Raw genomic sequence first — 25,702 nt, forward strand, 5'->3', positions numbered from 1 at the left:
ACGGAGGGACCTGATGAATGACCTGCAGAGAGCTGGGACCAAAGTAACAAAGGCTACCATCAGTAACACATGACGCCGAGAGGGACTACAATCCTGCAGTGCCAGGTGTGTCCCCCTGCTTAAGCCAGTACATGTCCAGGCCCATCTGAAGTTTGCCTGAGAGCATAGATGATCCAGAAGAGGATTGGGAGAATATCATGTGGTCAGATGAAACCAAAATAGAACTTTTTGGTAAAAACTCAACTCGTCGTGTTTGGAGGAAGAAGAATGCGGAGTTGCATCCCAAGACCACCATACCTACTGTGAAGCATGGGGGTGGAAACATCATGCTTTGGGGCTGTTTTTCTGCAAAGGGGACAGGACGACTGATCCGTGTTAAGGGAAGAATGAATGGGGCCATGTGTCATGAGATTTTAAGCCAAAACCTCCTTCCATCAGTGAGAGCATTGAAGATGGAACGTGGCTGGGTCTTCCAGCATGACAATGATCCCAAACACACTGCTCGGGCAACGAAGGAGTGGCTCCGTAAAAAGCATTTCAAGGTTCTGGAGTGGCCTAGACAGTCTCCAGACCTCAACCCCATAGAAAATTTGTGGAGGAAGTTGAAAGTCCGTGTTGCCCAGCGACAGCCCCAAAACGTCACTGCTCTAGATGAGATCTGCATGGAGGAATGGGCCAAAATACGAGCTACAGTGTGTGCAAACCTGGTGAAGACTTACAGAAAACGTTTGACCTCTGTCATTGCCAACAAAGGTTATGTTACAAAGTATTGAGTTGAACTTTTGTTATTGACCAAATACTTATTTTCCACCATAATTTACAAATACATTCTTTAAAAATCCTACAATGTGATTTCCTGGATTTTTCTATGATGAAAATTACAGACCTCTCTCATCTTTCTAAGAGGGAGAACTTGAACAATCAGTGGCTGACTAAACACTTTTTTGCTCCACTGTAGCTCCTTAGAATTACTGTCTGTTTTGGTTACAATCATTAAGGCCATATATTAAATGCAGGATATTAGCTACATTAAATAGCTGCAACCAGAAATAACTAAAGACCTGCTGTTCTTTTATTGTAGCTCTGCTTTTTTTATAAGGCAGTTTTTCAGGGGTCCTTTCTAGGCCTGTTACTGTCATGAAATTTTAGCAGATGGTTAATTGTCAAATCATTAATTGCGATTAGCAGTTTGTTACCTTTTAATTGTCTATAACTATTAAAACACAGGACTAAAGTGGCCAGATTGGCTGATTAGCCTCCTTACTTGTTAGCTATGTTTACTTAGTAGCTAACACTGGTTGTACTGTTGAATTAGTACTGTTGTGTACACACTCACACCGATGTCTGTAGTTATATAGAATTCTTAAGTTAAGCAAAGCTACATGTTCTTTACAAGGATGCCACATGTTTTTCCTTTGATCTATACAAAGTGGGGGAAATTATTTTTGGACAAATGTTTGCATGGGGTGTCACACTGTCTCACACCACTGTGGTCAGGGAGCAAGTGGAAGTAATGAATTTTTAGACTAAGGAATTGCTTTGCATTTCTGTGGCTCATTCAGTCTTTGACCTTACCGTCTGGGTGTTACATATATATACACACACCTTTGAGGGGCATTAGGTATCACTGACCCACTGCTGTTTTTTGTTTGCGCAGACACAGTTAAAAAAATCAGCAGGTAAACATATTTAATTGTCTTAAACTCTGCTCTTTATAAAGCTTCGCTCTACCTGAATGACTTTTTTCACCATTTTTTTTGTTTACTAGCATAATTTTCTACTTTTATGCTCTCAGTTTTTATTGCCTGTTTGAGGAGTCTGTTCAGATTGAGTTGTAGTGTGACCCTGGCTTTAGGATGCAGAAGAATGTTAATGAATTCATGTGAAATGTGAGCTCCTGCCTTTGATACTGCTTGTAATTTTGACTTATGATTGAAGCAGCGACCCCCATTGTCTGAGGAGACTTTTAAATTGTAGCACTAACCGCAGACTGCCTCTCCGAACCAGGAGGACCAGTGTGTTCATATTTAGATACTGTTGGTGCTGGTTAAGGGTTGCGGTTTGGTTTATGATGGGAACCTAAGTTGATGATGATTGTCATTTATAAAATGAGGGGAGCTTTGCTTTTAAAATCGGATTGGCTGAGCTGTGCCAAGTGTTTCTCTCTTTCCTATGTAGCTGTGTTATGCAAGTGTTATGCAAAATATCAGGCTTGCTCATCCAAACACTGAACTTTGAGGGAAGTTTGTCCAGTGTGGAATTGTACCCATGTGAATCCAAAATGACTGGTGTTATTTGTTAGGTATATTATGCACTGTTTGTGTGCAAGAGCCTGTATTCTGGCTCATGAACACTTGGAAAGAACCCTTTACATGATTAAAAGGTTATAAATTCTATGTTGTGCACACTATGGGAGGTATGGAGACATTTGAGTTGTAGCTCTGGTGTGAGATAAGGGGCATGCATCACTGTTAGCTTGGTGCTAAATAAGACTATAAATCACATAGAGGTGCTAATGAAATTAGCATTGTCATTGCTGCATTGTCAAATGACTTATAAAATGATAAAATATTTTTTTCAGACTGAGTACAAGTACATATTTTTTAATACTTGCCAATACCAAGTCTGATACTATACTGAGTGATCTACTTAGTACAAGTACATTAAGTACATTCTTAAAATAGATGGTTCTGCAAAGGTTCTTTAGTAATGAAAATCTATATATGGTTCTGCATAGAGCCATGAAAACTTAAAGAACCCTTGATGATTGAAGAGTTCTTTGCATAATGAAAGGGTTCTTAAGACGGAGAATATGTTGTAGATGGTTCTGTAATCATTAATCATGAAAAGGGTTCCTGAAGTGTTAATGGTTCTGAATAGAACTATGAACTCCTTGAGCCATCTTTAAAAGATTAGTTCTTACTGTAAATGAATGCAACCTTAACAGTTAAATAATTAAAATCTGCTTATTTTAAATGAATTGCATTAGCTACCTATGCTATATTATTTAACACTACTTTGGATTGAGTAGTGCTGGAGTGGAGAAGAGCAGGTTTTGTTTCACATCAGAAATCAGCAGTCTCTGTAGCACAGTGACCACAGGAATCACAGTCAAGACTTTGGCGTTCAAAGAGCTCACGCATGGAGTTTATGTCTTCTGAGAGTCTTGGCTGGTTGAGCCGTAGCTGAATGTCTTTTAAAGCCAGACATACATTATGTGATTTATAGAAATCTTGTTTTTGTTTTTTGTTTTTTTTTTACATGACTCACGTAGTAAGTTTGAGTAGACCATTGTTTACGGACAAAGCCTACGATTTATTTCCTTACGCTGCTCAGAAACGCTAGCTCCTAGAGACAGCTTCTTCAGTGAACTATTTCAAATAAAGCTGTGTCACACCAAGAATGCTGTGCTTCGAGTACTGAGCAAATAGAAAGTGAGACAGCAGCACTGCTAACACTGCTTTGAAGCTAAAAGCAGGTGGTGATGTACACAGTACGACAATACAGTCTCTCTTAAGCATAGGCAGACTTTGGTAGCAAATGTCGGCTCCACTGTTTAGCTAGCCTACATGTCACCACCTGTACTACTAAAACGGTTGTTCCCGTGTGTTTAAAATGGGCTAAAATCACACAGTGTAGGTCTGGTGTTAATCTGTCAGACAGAATCTTTAAAGTAACCAACGACTTTGTGTCTGGCTGTCACAAAGTGAGTAACAAGCCTCGTTTGCTTCTCTGAGTGGCAGTGCACACTTGGCTTACGTCACACAGTATTAGCTGGTATCGGAATGTTATTATCTGTGAATTTTTATTAGTACAGGTAAATGAGCATATCAGACAGATACCTGATACCAGTATCAGTATCGCTGCATCACTGTATAATATGTACATCTTTATGTGTCAGAAAGTTCATGAAATGACTGCAGTATACAATGATGAGTGACTGAACATTTATATCCTCTTTCAGCACTCCATGATCTCTTTGCATATTCCCCGTTGCCTGCCATTTAATAAGAGCTATAAGCCCTTTGAGGCCTTGCCTTACAATGATTTTATCACAGGTAAGGAGGCTTTACTCCTGCTTCGCGTTGTGCCTAATAACACCCTTTCATGTGATAACATCACTGTAACACACAGCCTCTTGTGGCTGCACATTTATTTAGCTGAAGAGAAAGCAAATGAAGAAAAAGGCAGAGAGTGTGAATGAATAAGAGCAGGAACACATCTATGTGTATGCATTTGTGTTCTAGGCCAGATGCTGCAGTAAGAGATGAGCTGAGGCTCTGGCTGACCTCCAGATTAGGGCTTTTGTAAATTAATTTTTTAAGTGAAATGACACCATCTCCTGAGCCAGGTCCATTTACTTAAATCAAGGGCAGGGAAATGAATTTGACCTTTCTCCTCCATCAAAATTGAAGGCAAAATTAAAACACCCTTGCCTCTTTTAGTACAGACTGCAGGGAATTGTAAATAGCAAATAATTTATTATGCATTTAAACATGTGCAATATCCATTTAGCTTAACAGTCTAGCCTACTGCTTTGTGACTGTTGTTGTGTTTTAAGGGAGTTTGGTGCTGTTTTATAGCTTAACCAGGTCAAGGCTAATGACGGGGGAAAAATGTTGAAAAGTGATAATGTGCTGTATCATTAATTGATGACTTGTCCATGAAATAAATGCCACATCAGTCCCTTCTAGGCTGGGATGGTCTTGGCAGTAGGCGTGTTTTGATGCATGCCCCATCTGTGCTTGATTAGTGTTTGATGATGGTGATGATGATAATGATGGTGTGCCTGGTTTGGTATTGTGATATAAAGAGAAGAGAGCCCATTCAGTGGAGACATCTCTGGGGCAGCGTGCCGAATGGGTGTCTGAGGGACTGAATGGTTTGTGGCAGAATAGGCAGATGTTTTGTGAATGCGTGTGCGTTTTATTGGTGTTGTGGATGTGGATTGCCCTCAGAAAATAAAAGGGATTATTGTCAAAACAGGCGTTTGAGGGAGATGCTGTTTTTTCATGTGTGGGGTCCATATAGACAGCAGTACAGTAGTGCAGGTTATTGATTTCTAATGGTTTATATATGAGAGATAACGTAAGTGTATTAGGAGTGAGTGAAAACTTGGTCCGTCAGTGTGGATTATTTTAGTTATCTGATTATTTGATGATTTATCAAGCCTTTTGAATAAAAATGAATTACAGAAAAGTTGGGACACTGAAATGATAATAAAAAAACAGAAAGTAGTGATTAGTAAATTGCGTTCAGCCTGTGTTAAACTAAAAAAAGGTTGGCATGTTACTGCTGTCTTACACCACCTTTCCTTTTAATGACTGTTAATAATAATTTGGATATTGAAGACACCAAGTGATCCCATTTTGAGAGCTGAACCATTCCCCCACAACTGTATGGGGCCTTTGTTCTCTTTTTTCTGCTTTATAATGCGCTGCACATTTTCAGTGGGAGACAGATATTGACTGCAGGCAGGCCAGTTCAGCACCTTTTTGATTATGCAGCCATGCTGTTGTAGCATGCGGAATGTGGCATGGCGTTTTCATGTGAAAAATAAGCATGCATGTCCCTGACGCTGTCTAACATGTCATGCTATGACAGAAGCTGACTTTTGGACTTTGTGCTGGTAAGTTTGGATGATCCTTTTCTCTTTGGCCTGAGTAACATGGCATACAGGCGGAGCTTCTGGACACTGTTGACAAATGGCTTCCACCATTTGGTCTGGTGACATCCACCACAAATTTTATTTTTTTTTTAAATACAGTGCCATCTGAGGAATCAGAGCTCACAGGCATTCGGTTGTGGTTTTCAGCCTTGCCTTACGCATAGAGATTTTTCTGGATTCCCTGAATCTTTTGATGATATTATGCACTGTAGTAAAATCTATGCAATGAATTGTTGACGAACATTTTTGTACCAGCACAGTACCAGCACATCTATCCACAGAAAGGACACTACTTTTCTTAGAAACTCTTTCTGTAGCCAAGCATGAACATTTCACAACATTCCTAGTTGTTTTCATTTGAATACAACAAATCAAAGTGGATTTATTGCCCCACCTTTTTGGAAATTGAGGTCTTGACTTTATACTGAAAAGATAAACAAGGTAGCCTCTCTCTCTCTCTCTCTCTCTCTCTCTCATATATATATATATATATATATATATATATATATATATATATATATATATATATATATATATATATATACACACCATGTGATGAAAATGTGCATATAAATGAGCGTGTCTACCGAGAACTATACAGAATTTAAGACATGCGTGATCATAATGCAAACTGCTAGGAAATCATAGCTGATTCAGTGAGAAGGTAATTTCTTTTTGTTGACATTAAATAATGATGTTTATTCAACTAATTGTGGTCATCCAAGTGAAAACAAGTTGAGTGTATGTATCTGTGAAAGTGTGTTTCTGTATGTATGAGAGAGAAAATTTTAGTCTGGGTTTGGGGTCTTTCACCAGTCTTCTAAGGACATTCCCGTCTCTCTGCCTTTAACACCTTATTTGGCCACATAGCAAAGTGGCTTAGTGGTGACATCAGAAACCTGGTTATGAGGCAGACATCACCAGAATTCCTCTCATGAAGCAGTATTTTCTCTTATAGGGATCCATAAAGTCTTTTTTGTTTTATATAATTTGATGTTTAAGATTTATTCCACACTTCTTTCCTCTGTTCAGCAACATTTGCTTCTGTGTGTGGTACACGTAGCAGAAAGCTCGACAAATGTCAAATAGATGTTCAGAGTCTGGCTGCTTGCTGTTTCATTAGCGTTTTTTAATATTTCATAGGACACAGTTTTAAAGAGGGTCTATAGAAACAATACGTTACACCTGTAACTGACTTCTTAGAGCTTTAGGTTGTAACAAAAAATATATATATATTGACTTTGTTTATATTATGCTTTGGTTTTAATAACATCAGCATTAATCCTCAGTGAACCTGAGGGAACCAAATGCATATGACCTCAGTTCTTTTTGTGTTCACAATGCAAGTTAATGCACTTATAAAGAGGACTCAGTTTTCTTTTACTGCTGCTTTGAGATCTCAGACCACTTCTTGTTCAGACCACAACTCCATTAGAACTCAGATCCCTTTCACACCAATCAATGTGGGTGCAGTGCTCGCAAAGGTGGTGAGAGGAATTACCAGACATGCCTACTGCTGTCCTATTGGCCACACTGAAATGATTGATCAAAGAGCATTGCACAAAATGACAAATGCACAAAAAAATGACCCTGTGTGTGGTTGTTGCAACTGATGAAGTCTAAATAAGCCTTCAGTAATTTTCTCCATCACACATCTTCTCGTCTTCCCCCAGCAGTGCAACATGAGTGTTCAAAACTGGTTCACTTGTGTTTTGAGGATAAAAGGCAGCCAGACCTCTTTAAATATTGTATGGATGTGTTTCTTGCTGTTTTGTTATTCTGACTACTCACTAAGCACTGGGGACCTGAAAGTTGATTCTTCTGAAACATAGTAAATGGAAAAAAAAACAGGCCATGTCATCACGTGAACAGTGTATAACACTCTTCACATGATGACATGGCCTGTTTTTTTTCTTGAATATTCAGTTAGATCTTGGCTGTGCTGTTTGCATTGGATGAAATCCTGAAGCCTATTGAAGACTGTTTCAGTTGCCATTTGATTAACAGTAATTCAATTGGACAGAACTTGTGGATATCACATGACCTGCAACCAGCTGTACTGCAGCCAAAGCACTTGGTTGCACAGGGACAGCAATGTGACATTTTACAAGCAAAGAAATGTTATTTAATTATGACAGGTTAGGTTTTGAAGACCACTGATGACTTTCCTTGCTTCTGCTCTTCTAGGAAGGCTTTACATTAGATGTTGGAACATTGCTGTGAGGATTTAAGTGATTTATTTGATTACATTCTGCCAGGTATCGATGTTGGATGATCAGTTCTGGATCACAAATGCCACTCAAGCTCATCGCAAAGGCACTGGGGGGGGACTTCATCAAACCAAAGAATGCAGCTCCACTACTCCACAGTCCAAAGCTGTGAGCTTTACACCTCTCTAGCTAGTGCTTGATATTTTGCATGGAGACTTTAGGCTCATATGTGGCTACTTTAGAGCATCCTGTTCGGTTGGCAGTGCTTTTCTATGGAGATTAACAAGCTGTGCGTGTGCGCTGTTGAATGTGAGCAGCGGGTAGTGGAATTCAGTAATTAGAAGGGGAATCTGGATACTTTTGGAAATACTAGTGTACTAGTGTGTGTCTGTGTGTGTGTGTATTTTCTGCAATGATGAATTAATGATTGTAACACATTAAATAAAGTTTGTAGCTCATAATATCTTAGCGCCTCAATAGTCCACTGAATAGCCTATATGTTTGGAACATATGCCTAATGAGCTCAGTTAAAGCAGAGCCCAGAAACAGAGTTTTACAGAAACTTTCACACATCTGAGGGAATCTCCCACAGCTACAGTGTAAACCTTCACTGTAAGCTGCATATATAGCTTAAATTCCGAAATTGCAACTTGAATCAGAATAACTTGTGTGAAACCAGAGCACCACCTCAGAGTGTGAAGAAAGCATCATCACACTCTGACGTGTAGTCCCATATTCATCACTGTCTTATTCAAAATATCACATGTGCTAGTACCGGCCGTTTCCCTTCATACCATCTTAAATGTGGGAAACTGTTAAGGAAATAACGGTAATATTCAAACAGGTTCAGTATCTGAGGTTCACAGCCAATACATAATATAATGGCATAAATGGAAATAAGGGTTAATTATATGTACACAAGCAAATTGCTTGCTGTGTCAATTAGCCTTTGATATGGTCAGTCCTCCAACGGCGCTGCAGCCTCTCTATTTGCCTTTGAAATGTGTTGAGCTACTAGAGTCAGCAGCGGCTTGCATAAATATAACTGATCCTATGCAAATTACAGGAAAAGTTCCGCTTTTGTTAAGTCTGCCTGCGTGTTTGACCTAGTGCTGCTGTTGTCAGTGTTGGGCACCTAGGGAATTGTGAAAACCACACATACTAAAAATGGTGATGTGGTGTTTTAAATGCTGGGACACTTGGAACATCCACACATACAGACAGAGATCCATGCTCAGTGTTTGAAACATCACTAGTTGTGGGTGTCAGTTGCTGATGCATTACAGGCTAGCTGCCTAACCATCTGGACAAGCCAACCAGTGGGACAGTGGCATTCTGTGAAGACATGTTTAGTCTATGGAAACTCTATCGGTCATAAATATAAATTTAGTTTTGTTTTTGGTTATTATTAAACCTTTTAATTTAACGGAACTTCCTAATTTGAGCCGTACACAGGAAACTGATGTTTCCTTTCTTTTCTTTTTTTTTTTTTTTTTTTTAACATTCTGCAGTCTTGTTAATGTGTGGTCACGGAATCAAGTAAAAAGGAAACTTAGAAAACCTCTTGGGTGCTTTACCCGAAATGCTTGTTAATAATTAATGATTACAAATAGAGTCCATTTTCCAGGATGTGTAAAATACTGTATGTTGTTCCATTAAAATTCAAGCAAAGGCATTTTTTGAGAAGAGGCTAAAAATGATTACAATTTCCACTCACTGTCAAACTGCTACCTTTGACTGTTTATTTTTGTGTAAAATATATCTTCAAACATTCTTTTCTCCTGCCTCTAAATGACCCACTGGGTATCTGAATGAGCCACTGGCAGATCAGGAATGTAATGGATACAGTGGCTTGAACAATGCATCTCTTGTACTCCATGACACGGTTGACAGAGCTGCATTCAGATGGACCGAGCACTTAGGTCCAACCAAAAGCACACCTGCACTCAGGTCCACCCACTGTTCGTCTCCTTAACGTAGCTGTAGTGTTCCAGCAGAATGAAAGTGCCGTAAGCCCTAAAACCTAAACTCTTGGTATTGACATTTATTTAGAGCGCGAGTTCTCGCATGACATAAACTTCCAGACTGAAGTTCAGATTTATCTGGATGGAGCAGAACCATGGCTCGTAAAGGGTTAATGATTGAGTGGACTTTGTTGCACTACAACTACAATAGGCTCTTTTGCTGTTTGAGACAGGCTTTTAAGCTTGCCTGTCTTTCATGTAGTGATAAGTAGCCTTCCTTCATGTCTTTCAATATTTTGTCACTTGGAATTTGACTCTGACAAATTGCTTTTCTGTTTGGCATCTGATTAAATCAGTTTGTGTAGTTTTTGATGTTTCCCCTAAGCGTGAAGCAAGTGTTGAAGTTAACCTACTTTTGGAGATTTGGTGCACATGTAGGTTAATTTGCACTTGCCATTGCCCAAACACAGGTGCTTTGCTTCACTGAGCTTGTAGGATTTGTGAAGTTGGTGCACTTCCTGTTTGATTGCTACATTGACATTGTAGGTAGAAAGCTGAAATTTTCTTACCTAAAATTGGCTGTCTTGTCCTACCAGGTTACAATTACTAGCTGTATTCAGTGTCTTAAAACTATAATACATGAATAATCTAACCTTGGTCTGTTATAGGTTAATGTATATCAGTAAGATAGTGTCAGTCTGCGTGGAAATATAGTCTTCTGAACTTGTGGGATAAAAACCATCTCCTGAGTTATTAAAGGCCTTTCCAAAATCTATTTGGTCTAAGCACATCCAGATGCCTTTGCTTGCATGTGTTTTAATCCACTGTGAAAAAGTTAACTATTTGAATTCATTTTAAAAACTTCTTTGTGCCAACCTGAACTGCTCAAGAAAAGCCTTTATGTTCCTGAAATGCCCTGGCTGTTCTTTGGAAAGCTGAGGCAAATCATTTTTTAGAGCCTAAAAACCCCCTTTGTGCAAAAATGTGTTTTGTATATCTCCTTTTGGATGCCTTATTGTGATTGTTATTTCTGTCAAATGTGTTACTGTAGCACAGAGTTCACATTTTTCCATTGAAAATATAGGCAGTTCACTGGGCGAGCGAGCATTCATGTCAGGTATTGTTGTCAGAACAAAACCTTGTATCTCCAGAATGATAATTTTACAGGAAAGGAAAAAAAAGCGTACTTTGCTTTTGAGGTAAGTCGATAGAACCAGACTTTTTTTCCCACAAGTCCATTATTCATCATGAACTTTACACATCATGTGAAGGGGACGGGGCATTTTCAAATTATGTCAAAAACTGGAAAACGACAAAAAAAGCTTCTCAGCACAGGTTCAGTTCTGGTTCACTGAGGCTTCATTGATGCACCTTATGCATAAAGACTGAAAATGTGAGTCAGTGAATAATTTTTGTGTGTTGAGCAGTTGGCTACAGTAATCTTGTTCCATTATACTGTCCTTGGTAGTATCGGATGCTGCTGTTAGCTTATCAAGTTGCACACCACAACACAGGTTTGATATCAGAAAGTTTACAGAGTAAAGACTCAAATCAGAACAAGTGACTGGTGTCAATTGACTGGTACTAGCGTGACAAAAAGACTGAATCTCACCTGCTTCATTGTATTTTATACATGTGCTAAGCTGGCACTAGTATAATCAGGTCTGCTTTTCTTTGCTTAGCATTGTTCAGTATTTACCCAAAGTTGTTCAACTTTGGTTTAACATTTAATGGATAATGATTTGAATATTTTTCCGGTTTATTTTTTTGTGTAGGAGTTCAGTCTGTTTAAACAGAGAGCTGTATTTCCCTTACGCCAAAGGTAAAAAAGCACAAAGTCTAGTGTACACTGCATAGAGATTCCATCCATCCATCCATCCATTTTCTAAGCCGCTTCTCTGTCAGGGTCGCGGGGGGGTGCTGGAGCCTATCCCAGCGGTTATCGGGCGGAAGGAAGGATACATCCTGGACAGGTCGCCAGTCCATCGCAGGGCAGACAGACAGACACAGACAGTCACTCACACACTCACACCTAGGGGCAATGTAACATGTCCAATTGGCCTGACTGCATGTCTTTGGACTGTGGGAAGAAACCGGAGAACCCGTAAATTTGTAATTTAAAACCAATACGTCCCTTGCTCTCCTCTGACGAGAGATCATCATTTGTTGTCTTTCTTGAAACCTTACATGCTACCACACTAAAGTAACTGGGGATGGGGAAGGGGCATAAACTATGCATGCATCCAGGCTCAGTTGATTGGATTCTTTCTGAAATCATCTATAAATTCAGGAAAGAAATTCACCCTTACTACACTGTTTAACAAGAAGAGTTGGGTCAATTTAGATTTTAAGGCAAATTACTTAAGAATAGGAGTTCACCACTGCAAGTAATAGATCGGTGTCCAAGTTATTCAACACAAAGACAGCTTGATTTCTAGGGCTGAAATATGTATCTGTGTCCTGTAGTGTTAAAGAAAGGATACATGTCACCCCTTCCTGCAGGTAGCCCAGGTAGACTCTATGGAGTTGTTGCTTGGCTTACCTCCATGACTGCTTACCTCAAACTGCAGGAAACGTGTTGGTACTAAATCTTCAGCTCACTAATGGTATCAGTAGGCACCATAAGCCCTTGAAATGGCACTGGTTTCCAGGGAATCCCTGCCTGCTGCTCAGAAGCTCATAATTGGACCTTAAAACCACTGTTGTACTTTGGAGGGTACATTTACATTGTTTGTACCTTGATGAACAAAAAATGTACCGGCACAGAACCTGTGATTACAACAATATAATGTCTCAGCCAGGGAGAGGTTTTGCACTCTAGGGGAACTTGACCTTCTTTAGGCAATATCTACTAAATGGTCATGAGGAATTTGAAAAATGAGACCTTATCTTCCTGCACCTTTGCATTTCACTCGAGTCTGCATTATGAGAGCTCTTAAAGCAACAGTCTCGTTTTTCTCACTCTGAGTTGAGGTGATTGTAAGTGTGTAGCGCAATTTTAGTGTTAGAAAGGAAGATCCCATACCCAATATCAAGTATTGTTTGATGCTAATCTGTTTTCACAGGAGCTTACAGACACTCCTAACTTCAGCTGAGGGGTTATGTGTCTCTCTGAGGTAACAGGGAGAAAAGAGAGGAAGGCAAAGCTAGTCTCTTGGGGTGAGTGCCTATGGTGCTCCTCACTCAGCTAGCTGCTTCAGATTAAAGTTTGAGTGTAGGAGCCGCACATATGAGATAAATTACTTTCATATTTAAAACAGCATTCATCAGAGAATGCAATGTAGGGTTTACATACGCTCGTTTTTATCTTGATAAATGAAATGTTTTTTTTTTTATTAAAAGTAAAGGGACATCCAATTAATATGCCATTGTTAATCTACAAAAAGTGTAATTTAAGATTTTATTAGATTAAAAATGCATAAATACACAATACTGTGATATAGTCTGAAACCATCAGTAATCTTAATTACACCATGATATAAGTTAAAACGAATAAAATCATGGTAACTAATTTTGGGCTAGCCTTATTTTTAGTTTATCTGTTTATTTTCTCTAGCAGTTCAGTGAAACACAGAATTTACCCTTTACTCACCTTTACTCATCTTCTAAAGAACCAGCATGGATCACTTTTACTTTCATACTACTCTTGATTTCACTGCTGAATTGTGATAGTCACTGGTTGTTTTGACAGAGGGTGCCTGTTCACAGAACACATCTAATTCACAGAACGATATGGTGCATGTGCTTACCTCTAGCTCCTGCCCTGTAGGGCCACAACAGCGTCATTTTTTTATTCTCTTCTAGTGATTCTTCTTCAGCTCATGAAGGACTTGATCATCATCACTGTGGTCAAATGACTTGTTTTACAGCAGACAGAACTTTAAACTGTACAGTAGTATTCTATAGAACTGCAAGTGGAAACATCTGTGCAAAAGGGCGTTAGAGTATGGGACCAGTCTGATTCTCTTGGAGTAACTGTGTTGACTGAAAGCAACAAATCTTTCCTTCCGTGAACAGTTTGTGTATTTGTTGGATTTTAAAGCAAATAAAAGAAACTGACAGGCCTCTAGAGTGTGAGTTGGTAAGTGAAGGAGAGAAGCTGTTGTCCTGTAGTGTATAAATTGATCATTCTTTTTTTCCTTAGACTGTCTTGCTCTTCAGGATCTGTCACTTTCACTTTCTCACTCATGCTTTCACTTTTTTTTATTCCTCTCTCCATCCTTTATTCACTCACTGACCTAATAATCCGGTTTCCACTTCCACATTTCATGTGTTTTTTTTTTTTTCCTTCCCTCCCCTTTTTAACCTTGCTCAATGAAAAATCTATGTCCCCCCTTTCTTCCATTCTTTCCTTCTGGCCCCTTTACACACACATCACCCATCCTACCTCTCTACCTTTTTTACATCAGTGCAGCATTCCCCACCTCTGGAAATCCCAGGACACCAGCACCAGTTTGGCAAAGTTCCTCGCTGCACTGTGTGGAACAGGGGCTATTTTTATCCCTGTGACAGTTAATCTCCTCTCTTCTTCTCTCCTCTCTTCCTTTTCCCACTTGCTTCCTCCATATTTTTCTCCTCTCCTTTCCTCTTCTCTCCTCTCCTGTCCCCTCCTTTATCTGGTAACTTGGTGTTCAGTTACTCTAGCGAAAGTGTGAGCTCTCTGCCCAGGTCCTTCCTATAGTGATGAAATGATGTCCTTGTCTTAAGAGGGGTAGCCTACAGACTGAAAAACCCAACACCAAAGGCCCTTTATTCATCCTTTAGCCCCTTAGGCTCATTTAGACCCATGAGTCATCACTCTTCTGGCCATCCAGCTCTCTCTGTCCTCTGTCAGAAAGACGAGTGGGTAAATCGGATGAAAAAAAGAGTCTAATCCAGGGGTACCAAACTCAACTACTAAATGGGACACATTAAAAAATCTTAAATTCTGTAAGAAATTGATTGTTTCTTGCTGCACATTTATACACAGTGTACTTATTTCCTTCATATACAGCTATTTTATGTAAGGATAGACAGCTAGAATTTGCCCTGTTAAAATAAAGTTTCAGTAATTTCAGACTGCTGAAGTACAGTTAAGGTTTTTTTTCTGTTTCTGTGCCTGTATTCAGTGTGTTAGTAATGCCATGTGGTGTTTTGTTTTATTTTTTTTTCCTCTGTCTCCCTCCACAGACTGTCTGTTCAAGCTGTGTCCTATGAATAGGTACTCAGCACAGAAACAGTTCTGGAAGGCAGCGAAACCCGGTGGCAACAGCACTACAGATACAGTGCTCCTCAACAAACTGCATGTATGTTTCTGCCTCTTCACACAAATACACAGCTAGCTGCGATCCTATAATGCTCCTCAGCAGAGAAGACAGTGGAAATACTTAATGCATTTGTCCAATTATCATGTTAGAAATATATAATGTTCTTTAGTTTTATTTTATTGTTATTAGTTTTTATTCCTCTGTGCCTGGTCAAATCACTGCACAACTGCTGTGATTCTTATTTGAGTTTCAGCTGTGTTATAACCATATGCAGATTGTTGACCCACTAAGATCATTTAAATCACACAGGATAGCTTGGCCTCTATCTGCAACACTCAAAGACATACTGCAACAGAGATAAAGCCTTTATTGTGTGATGCGCCATCTCTAGAGCACTGTTTTTTTTACTGGGAGGGAGAAGAGGTAGAGCCCTTTTGTTTTTTACCCATAGTTATATAGTGCACCATGAGTTCGCGGTCAGCTTTGCTGTGTATCTGAGTGGAGTTAGTGTTCTCTGAGAGTGCTGGCCTTGCTGCAAAAATTGCAGGAAAAATGGGATAGTAGGTTGGCAGTCTGCTGCAGGCTAACACTGGCACTGTATGATTAGTGAGAATAATAGGGTTATAATTTCTGTGAAAAACTGTGTTTTAAGCTATGTGTTTAACCTATATTACACTCATTGCAAAGCCCTAAACTTAGATCCAAAAAAAAAGAAAAAATGAAAATCAAAAATGAATCACTATTTTTGCCTGATTTTATTTTATTTTTTACATTTGTTGTGTGTTATACAGCATGCAGCTGATCTGGAGAAGAAACAGAACGAATCAGAGAATAGGAAACTGCTAGGAACGGTCATTCAGTATGGGAACGTCATTCAGGTAAACTAGCTTGGAGACATCTGTGGACATCTGGCATACCTGATTTTGTGTGTGTATAACCGATGCTTCTATTTTGCAGTTGCTACATTTGAAAAGCAACAAGTACCTGACGGTGAATAAGCGCCTGCCTGCCTTGTTGGAGAAGAATGCCATGCGAGTCACTCTGGACTCGGCCGGAAATGAGGGCTCCTGGTTCTACATCCAGCCCTTCTACAAACTCCGGTCCATAGGAGACAGTGTAAGTACACTCCAGTCTGTAGTAGACAGTGTAAATCGCTGAGCTATATGGGAGACAGAACACCAAGTGGCAGTATAAGTGCTCTGTGATCTGTAAGAAGCAGTGTAATAACACAATGTAAGCCATGGCTATTAATGTTGTAAGTAACATTGTAAGGACACGCTTTTCTGTGGCAGACACTGTAGGAAAGCATAGGTAGTTTCTCTGAATAAAGCCTAGTCTCTGGTATGCTTTTAATTCCAGAGCATGGTTTTCAACCTGGAGGCATCTCAGAAACATGATATGAGGTATTTGGGGCAAAATCTGCAGTACAAAAATGCAGAGTTTAACTGAACCCTCTTTCTGACACATGCAGTACTTGGAGGGTTGTCATGGTGATGGATACAGTAAGGATAATAACAATAGTGGCATTTTGTAAAACCTCATTTAGTGGAAAGAGGACCAAGGGCTGTGGTGAAAAAGTAAAAATGTATGAATTAATTAATACTTAGCAAAAGCATGTTGGCAAATGCATTAACTGAAATCTTTCTGACATTTGTAGAGCAATACTGCTGTTGCACACAGAGACTTGTAGGCAGAACTGATCATGTGTACTGAGTGCTATAACACAGTGTTCTGTATTTTTTTTCACCCATTTAGAGCTGTGTTTATAGTTGAATGTGAGAAATGGATGAATAAAAAACAGACTTTGAGAGTATAGATTTTTTTTTTTGTTGGCTAAAACTACTTTAGTCCAGTATGCATGTACATCATTGTATGTTCATTTTGAGACTCCTTTTTCCAGTTTACACTAAATGTCCTTGCATTGACAGATTTGCAATGAAGAAGAGCTTTTAGTTGAAGAACTAAAAAGAGGCTGTGATGTCTCTGAAGTGGCATGATGATGGAGCTTGTGCTTTCAGCAATGAATTGGGGCCTGTTAGGATTGGTGGTCTTTTACAGCTCTGTTCGTATTGCCCCTGTACAGAAAAGGGCACATCGTTTCAATCACAAAAACACTGAAATATCAGGATTTGTCTCAACGGTGTTCCAGGGAAAAGAGGGGACAAGTCAAAGGATCGAATGTGAATCGCAGAAATCATTCCAGAACAGTCTGAAGATGGGGAGAACATTTTAGACATTCCTAACAATCACATGCAGGTTCATCACATTAACACAACAGATGGATTTGCTGGTTCTTGACAGAGAAAATTGGATTGGTATGCTGTAAGCTAATCATGGACACAAAGACAAATTACAGTGCTGTACTGCAAGGTTCCCAGCCCTGCCCTACATATGCATAGCTCTGCTGTAGTACACCTGAAGTATTCAGCTAATTAACAAGTCCTTTTTGAGGGTGAACACTAAAATGTGCAGTCTCTAGCATTACCATGGCCACAACCAAGATGACTGATTGATTGTGTCCCAGCAAGAACTTTTAACAGTTGTCAAAAGGGTAAGTTTGTCCTTTGCTTTGTCATGAATTGTTCTAGCATCTCCAGAAGTAGCTCAAACTGAGCTACGGACATCCAAAGTGTGTGTAAATACTCTTATGAAGATCCAGCTTCTGGCTGAGGTGTTGAAACTGATATACTGGATATTCCAAAATGGAAAGTAGCCCACCTGGTGTCGCCGTTGGCTGTTTCTGTGAGGAGCAAAGGATTTATTTTTGAGCTTCTGCTCATTTGTTCACTTGTTTCACTCCAAAAACAACCTGGTGAATTTTTTCAGTGTGTCCAGTGTATAGTTATAGTTTTAATGCGAAGAATTGTCAGTATGTTTTGCATTTTTGTGCTGTTTATTTGCATCGTGTTTGATGGGTAAGGCCTTCAAAATGTGTTCTTGTCCTGCTTAGTGTTCAATGCTGGTTAATAATGAGGGTTGTGATGCAAATTTTGTCTCGTGAAAATGTCTTCAAGCATCCTGAAATAATATTTTTATCACCCACCCCTAATGACTGGTGTTCCTGAAGGTCAAGAGTTGAAGCACCTGACTCACACATAAATGTGCCAAGCCTTGGGTCCTCAAGTCAACATCGCCCTGTAGTTTCTGGTCAATACTTCATACTGGTTGAACAGAGAATGAGATACAGGAGGAGGGCACTGTAGATCATTGTGTCTGTTAAGTAGATGACAGATTGTGTCTCTTACATGGTTGTTAATGTGTAGGCTGTGTGAGTCATCTAAACAAATGCTTCCTCAGATATGAAGTGTGGCTTCTGGCCAATATTTGCCTGAGTAAATTTAGTTATTTAGCTTTTAGTCCAACTGTAGTCTGCAGCATCTGTTTAAGATCATTTCGGTGCTTACAGTGTGAGATGATCATGTTCTCTGTACATCAATGCTTTCTGGTCCAGGAGTACCAGCGTTGCTCATGTTCTCTTGGAATACACTGTTCATATTCCGAGACTTGAAGTGATCCTTGATAAGCTCTCTTGCTTCATTAAGGTTGATTCTGCAATGGTCCTAAATGTATTCCGGTTGTCTCAAGATATACATGAGTGCTTCTAACCATACTGACACTCAAACCCATGCCTTGATGCTCAGCTGGGAGATTTAGCCTGGCCTTGTACTCCGTGTCTCCAGCTGGATATTTGCCAGGGACAAAGCGTGCTGTGATAAGCGCTGTGTATCAGAATGTGCTCTTTTGCCTCTTAAGGCTGCCTTGCTCGATAATGTGTGAGATTTCTGTTTCTGAGGCTTGTTCCATGTATAGCCAACTTTATTGAAATGTTCCTCTGAGATAATTATGGGTTTATTTATCTAATGAAATAAGCTCTGTGTGGCCATATTTCTAAGGGCACTTTCACACCTACCCCATTTGGTATGGACCTGTCAGACTTTTTCTTTAGTTCAGTTTGTTTTGGCAGATGTGAACACCCGTGCTTGTGTTTGCACTGGACTAATGAACTGTTGTCCGACAAAATCGCTTGTCTCAGTCGGCTTTGGGAACACATTTTGCTGCTGGTGGGAACACATTTTTGTCATGGTCCACACCAACTGAGGGAATTCAATATGAGAGCATGCTTTTCTGCTTTTTCCAGCAGCACATTAGCTCTGTACTGTTTACATGATCTGCCTAGTTTACATTAGACCCTTCACAGAAGTTCATATAGTTCTTGCAGCATGAGCTGCTAATAATGCCAGAGCAGTAAAATAATAACAAAGTAGTGCGTTTAATTTTGACACATGGATCATAAAACATATTGCATCAGCAACTTGATTGCAATCAAATTGACAAATTAAATAGCAAGGTTTATTATTATTGCTTTTATTATGATTCACATTTAACGTTCAGTTTGTCTGCAAAGTATGATTTTTTTTTTAATTAATTTTTTTGGCTCAAATGGTGTAAAATATGAGAGTAACAAAACTTGTATCCCTGCAAAAATGCCATTAACCGAATACCAATAAATAAACACTTGCATTTATAATCTGGTGCACTTTGCATTGTGAAACCAACTGAACTAAATGGTAAAGATACAATGTCACAAAACTCAAATTCTACTATGGATTTTAGCAATTGAACTAGATGGCAAAACAGTGTAAAAGTTCTTTGCCCACATTTTTGTTTAACTCCAGCTGCCTTTACCTTAAGTAGATCTCACAGGAATCAAGTGTTTTTGAAATTGGAGCTTATCAGCATGAGTGGATTTTCTAAGTTTTTGAACCATAGTATATATTTTGATGCTTTATAAGTGCTTAGATGCAGTAATGCTTCATATTTAGTTTTTCTCATTGATGTTTCATGGTTGAACACCCTGTGAAGATAATCTTCGTAGAAAATATAGTGTAGAAGATGAGAGTGGCTATTCAGGAAAAAAAAAGCTGAGGCAAGGCCTGTGGTAGGGTCATGGACCCTGTGTAAAAAAACAGATAAGGTTGATTTAAAAAAAGCCACTTATATTTATGTTTTCACAGGACCATAGTAATAATGTGCGGCCCAAAAAAGAACTAGTGTCTGTGGGTCTGCTGACAGTGTTGACAAAATTCACTGCAAAAGATACATCCAGCCTGAGGCATTACAAAACATATTCACCCAAACATCTCGTCCTCTTCCAGCTTGGCTCGGAGTCAGCCAGTAAAAAAAAGAGACACCATGCTGTTTTTGAGGATTCCTACAAATACAGTAAAACCAAGTCCAAGGTGGAAAATATTAACATACTTGGTAGCACCTGTATTGGCTTACCTTTCAGTAAAGTAAGAAACGAGTAGAACTGTGCTAGAAAATATTTCTCCAGCACAGCAGTTGTAAGTCTAGTAAAATGTTCATGTGTGCATCTTTTTCTGTAGGTGGTGATTGGAGACAAAGTTGTGTTGAACCCTGTAAATGCTGGGCAGCCTCTCCACGCCAGCACCCATCAACTGGTGGACAATCCAGGGTGCAATGAGGTTTGAACCTGCCTTTATTTTTTGAACTTAGTATTCTGCTACAAATTGAAGAGAGAGTTGATTGAGAAAATCTATTTAGCCTCAAATTTCTATGTAAGATACATACATTTTGCCCTGTTGTGGTGTACTTGCCATGGTTGTGACTGTTTATTATGTTATTTCTTATCTGTCTTTGCTTGTGCTGACCTTCTTGTAATGTTTACAACCTCAAGGAATTTACCTAGTTGAATTAAGTTAAAATCAGAATTCGGTTAGATTACAGTCCCACCACTATGGTGTAGCACAAAAATGGCAAATGGAATGCAAAGTACATTCATGTCACATTCAGCTGTGCCTGTAGTCTGTATACGGATGTGCCACATGTGTGTGTGTGTGTGTGTGTGTGTGTGTGTGTGTGTGTGTGTCTGTGTGTGTGTGTGTGTGACGGAGAGAGAAAGTAAAAGAGAGAGACCAGCAGAACCACAGTTATGGTCTCCACTACCTGTCAGCTCTGTTGCACACATGCACACAATTTCTAAGCCACAATGCTCAGAGTAAGTGACTGTGGGTAGGGTTGTAATGATACCAGAATTTTGTTTTCAATACTGGTACCAAGTGTAGCGCCACAATGCCCAATACAAGCGCCAACAATGTTATGGTGAAAAAATAAACCGAACAAAACACTCATTATTTTGAACACCAAATGTTCACATTTTTTACAGCTTAATTAATATTAAGTAATTTTTAGATTCAGTATCCTCTTAAATCCTAAATGTTACAGAAATAAATAAAAGAAGAAAAATTAACAGTGAGATGAAGAAGTACACTGTAGTGTTACATTCATCAGATTGTCTGTCTATGAAACAAACATGCTATAGGATTGATTGCTTCTTGGATGTTTGGTCCTTTAGAGAGATTTTGCTTCTATATGCATGTGATTTTGACAGCATGAGCTCTCAAAGATTGCTTTATGGTTTATATAATCATCTTTCCCTCTGTCCAGGTGAATTCCGTGAACTGCAACACTAGCTGGAAAATAGTCTTGTTCATGAAATGGAGTGACAACAAGGAAGCTATTCTAAAAGGGGTGCGTATTAAAAGACAAGACCAATTAAATTTTGTTATTTGCTGGTCCAGCAGGCAATTTAAAGTATCACTGAAGCTATGGGAATTTGGAGATCTCTCTGGTGGAAATGTGTAATTGCATGCAAAATGTGGAGGAGCATTTTTGTAATATGGGTTGTGCTTCGGACCCCTGCCCCGAGCAGATGAGAACTAAACATTACATTTAAGACCTGAACATCGAGCCGGAACATAATTTTTCAGACTGTGTATGACGTTAAAAACGTAAAGACATGGCGTGGACAGGTCTCTGTGAAATCTGACTTGACACATCTGACTTTTAAATGATTCTTTCTGACTTCTACAGGGTGATTACAGCAGTACACACATACCAGTTTTTCCCATGATCCAGTAACGCTTCTTGTCATAGTTTGTAACAAATATAGCTGCTTTAACCAGCATTTCTTGTGTATTCCACAATGTAGTCTTTTGACAGGCATGCAAAACCTGGGTTGTAGTGTAGTGTTGTAATGTTCCTCGTGGTTTCAACGCCCTGTAGTTCACTTACAGTGTTGTGTTTTCCATTGCCATCGAATTGGTTCATTATCTACTTATGCTAAAACAAACCTATGTAGTGTTGGTTCACCACAGCATTATTGTTGAGAAACATTGCTTTAATTGAAACATTTTGTAAATAAGTAGCTAATGGAGCACATTTAGAAATGCAGGGCAGTTGACCAGTGGGTTTTTGGATTTTCAGAAAAAGAAGAGCTGGGAGGTTTGAGTTATTCTAGCCCATGTTGGAAGTGACGTGTCCTTGTAGATGAACTATGTGCCTTATAAGCAAACCTTAAAGATATTGCTTGTTGCAGATTTAATCCTATCCATCATTTTGTTAATCATATGTCTTTTTCGATTGCCAGGGTGATGTTGTGCGACTTTTCCATGCCGAACAGGAGAAGTTCCTGACATGTGATGATTACCGGAAGAAGCAGTATGTCTTCCTCCGGACTACAGGGCGCCAGTCTGCCACGTCCGCAACAAGCAGCAAAGCACTGTGGGAAGTAGAGGTGAGCACTGGACAGAGGTCTTGCTATATGTCATCTGATTAATAAAAAAAAAATCTGAAGTGTGAATAAGCCTTGGTTGTCCTAGAGACATGTTTTCATCTGTTCTCCAATGCTTGCAGTTAGGGCTGGGTGATATGGCCAAAAATGTTATCACGATTAAAAAAAATCAGTCGATATTGATACATATCGTGATAAAAGTCAAATCATTATTTCTTTTAAGTTTGAAGGCTGATTTTTCCTCATGAATGGTTAATTGCTGTTTTAAACTGTCCTTTCATGGTCAGAACATGACAAACACTCACCAAACAGTGGAAGTCTGTCAAGGGACAATGGGAGAAAGTTTCTTATTAGCTGTTTTTAGTAGCTGGAAAAGTACGGCCACAATTTGTGTAATATTTGTAATTTATGAAAGAAAACTGATTATTTTTAGCTGTCTGGTGACGAGCGCTAAACTGTTTAGTTTCTCAACAGCTTAGTACGAACAGCAAACATTAGCTGGCTCATTCTGTTAAAGATGGATCACACCGCCTTAATTCCATCACTCCTACCACATCCATGTCAGAGCATATCACAGTATTCAAACACAAGCTAGCAGATGTCTGGGTTTCTCTATTCTATCATAGAAGTTTGAGGGGAGAAAGAACCGCAACATATCTGGTGCTTGCTCTGTAAAAGCATTAAAAACAAGTCCTCCTTTTAGGGATGTTTAAACTAAAATTGGTACGTTTTGTCTTGTTTGATCTACAGTAACATCAGTTCAGCCGTGCTGTGCGAGTGACAGAGTACTGCTTCCAGTTATCCAGCTGCTAAAAACAGCTAGCCTCAAACAGGGAATATATAACCTATGTTTCAGACATTGCTAAAGTATATTTGCATCTCATTTTACTCGTCGACCCCTCCCTCTCTAATCATGTAGAAAAACTCTGAAGTGCGCCCTCTTGTGGCGACAGCAGTGTTGATTACTTGCAGTAGAAAACGCCACTAAGGCTGTTGCTAGAACATGGAAGTGTAAGAATGCTTTATTATATCGAACATTTATCGAACATTTCTTAAATTTGTATAAGAACAGCCTATGTTACCTATGCAAATGTTACAGTCAAGGTTAATAGAAATGTACATAGATATAGAAGTTTTACAAGCGAATCATTTATTTAAAAAAATTGATTCCTGAAAAAAAGTGATTCCTGAAATTGCCTTGTTAGAAAAAATACAATAGGATAACATTCAGGGCAAAGGGCACATAAGTTCATTAAGGGCAAATGTCTACTAGCACCAGTGGAAATACCTGTTTTCTCAGTGGCAGGCGTTTCTTCATGCCTAGTTGAATACTTTTTAGCAGTTTAAATGATGCTCCCTGATTTGAATTGAATTTGATTCTACATCTCAGGTAGTTCAGCACGACCCATGCCGCGGTGGCGCCGGCTACTGGAACAGCCTGTTCAGGTTTAAGCACCTGGCCACAGGGCACTACCTGGCTGCAGAGGTGAGTGAGGTGTGTTCTGCTTCCGGACGCTCTCTCGACTGGTTCCAGGTCAGCTCTAACTGCTCACGCTGGGTAGGGCACTGCACTCACAGCTACTAACACAAACTCTGGTGTCAAACTTTGGTCTAGAAAGTCTCATGAGTTGAACAAAGTGTTTCAGAGCAGAGAAAAGAAGAGTGCTGAGGAGTGAATACAAATAAATAGTTTTTAAAAGTGCTATTCGTTGTGTGCACATGCAATGGCTTTGCATACTCCATCATATTTAGTGAATTAACAGGTACATCAAATGAGGAATCAGACATTTTAAAGCAGAGAAAACACTAAACAGTGCAACTCTCCGACTTTCTGTTGCTTGAGATTTGACACCTGAGTTTTATAAAGTATTACAATTGCACTGGTTATGGGCTGAAAGCTGCTTGTCTGCTTCACTGTAAGTTGGATCTTGTTTCAGATGAAGTCCGCTGTATCAGACTCACTGGTTAGGAAGTTTCAAAGCAGCCAGATGAAAAGCTTTTTTATAGTGTGGCTTTATGTTGCCACCTGTTTTAGGTTATTTACGTTGAGAACTTTTTAACCAATGCTTTGGCTGAAAAAATGGAGATATGTTGTCTTTTGCTGTGCTAGAATTTCATTTTGCATATGTTTGTGTGCGTATTTTTTAGGTGAATCCAGACTATGAGGAAGAGTCTCATGAATCTCGTTCTTCAGTAAGTACCAACCTGCTTGCTCTCTTATCTTGGTCTTTACTGTGCCTGTATATGAGAGAGACAGACAGAGAGATATGCATTTGAGTCCTTATCTAATCATGTTTTCTGCTCCAGGTGGGAGATTTTATTCCCTTTAACTTCCAGGTACAGTCTATTGGTTGGTTAGGATGCATTTGAACCTAAATGCTTTTTGTGCTCTTCTAGCATGTAGAGCAAGCATATGTGTAACCCCATGTTCAAACATTTTCTTTTGCGTTTTGCATACTCGTCCTGCATTGTTGTACAAAACTCCATATGGTGGCTGTCCCAAGAAAAACAAGCATCTCCAAGTTGGTAACTTTACAGGAGAAGGCAAAAATGCCCTTTACTTTCCATGTACGTTACTGTAAAAAGATTTTATTAGTAATTTTGGAGCATTTCTATGGGTCCAATCATCATGAAATTTTCACATGATGTAAAAGGCTGCTGAGCTCAAATTATGCAGAAAACTGAAAATCGCAAAGAATGGAGATACTTGTCTTTTTGGACAGATGCATCCTAAATCTTGGTTAACTTGTATATAGTATACTGTTCTGTTGTCATGTGCACCTATTTGGTGCGAGCTACAGTGAATACAGTGGCTATGTGCATACTGCATCCTGTGGTTTAACTTAACCACCTTGTTCTGCTGTAATGCTTAGTTCCCAGTTCCCCTAAAACCCTACTGTGTGGTTTTTACACCATGCAGGTAACTCCTGTAGTGAAGATTGAACAGAGTGCATGTGTGTTGATGTATATGTTTGAGTCACTGGCCTTTTGTTGAACAGAAAATATTGAACTGAGGAAAA

The 25,702-nt window shown here is 39.3% G+C and overlaps 1 protein-coding gene and 1 long non-coding RNA gene across 24 annotated transcripts in view; one reads left to right on the forward strand and one right to left on the reverse strand.

Annotated features, from left to right (window-relative positions):
• The window catches only part of itpr1b (inositol 1,4,5-trisphosphate receptor, type 1b), a 173,487-nt gene that overhangs the window by 11,861 nt on the left and 135,924 nt on the right, over window positions 1–25,702 (forward strand). For 11 of the 22 annotated variants that reach the window (XM_017710893.2, XM_017710939.2, XM_017710902.2 and 8 more), the window contains exons 4-12: window positions 15,012–15,127; window positions 15,880–15,966; window positions 16,046–16,204; window positions 20,476–20,574; window positions 21,557–21,640; window positions 22,539–22,685; window positions 24,073–24,240; window positions 24,831–24,875; window positions 24,990–25,019. In XM_017710893.2, the coding sequence (XP_017566382.1) occupies window positions 15,012–15,127; window positions 15,880–15,966; window positions 16,046–16,204; window positions 20,476–20,574; window positions 21,557–21,640; window positions 22,539–22,685; window positions 24,073–24,240; window positions 24,831–24,875; window positions 24,990–25,019 (935 nt within the window). The remainder of the gene's footprint in view (window positions 1–15,011; window positions 15,128–15,879; window positions 15,967–16,045; window positions 16,205–20,475; window positions 20,575–21,556; window positions 21,641–22,538; window positions 22,686–24,072; window positions 24,241–24,830; window positions 24,876–24,989; window positions 25,020–25,702) is intronic. The other 11 variants (XM_017710991.2, XM_017711024.2, XM_017711054.2 and 8 more) reach the window with 5 other exon arrangements.
• Window positions 24,183–25,702, reverse strand: part of LOC119261914 — a 3,896-nt gene continuing 2,376 nt past the window's right edge. For both annotated transcript variants that reach the window (XR_005129270.1, XR_005129269.1), the window contains exon 3: window positions 24,183–24,920. This is a non-coding gene — a long non-coding RNA (uncharacterized LOC119261914). The remainder of the gene's footprint in view (window positions 24,921–25,702) is intronic.

This window comes from Pygocentrus nattereri, chromosome 21 (assembly GCF_015220715.1).
Source record: "Pygocentrus nattereri isolate fPygNat1 chromosome 21, fPygNat1.pri, whole genome shotgun sequence".
Lineage (NCBI taxonomy): Eukaryota > Metazoa > Chordata > Actinopteri > Characiformes > Serrasalmidae > Pygocentrus > Pygocentrus nattereri.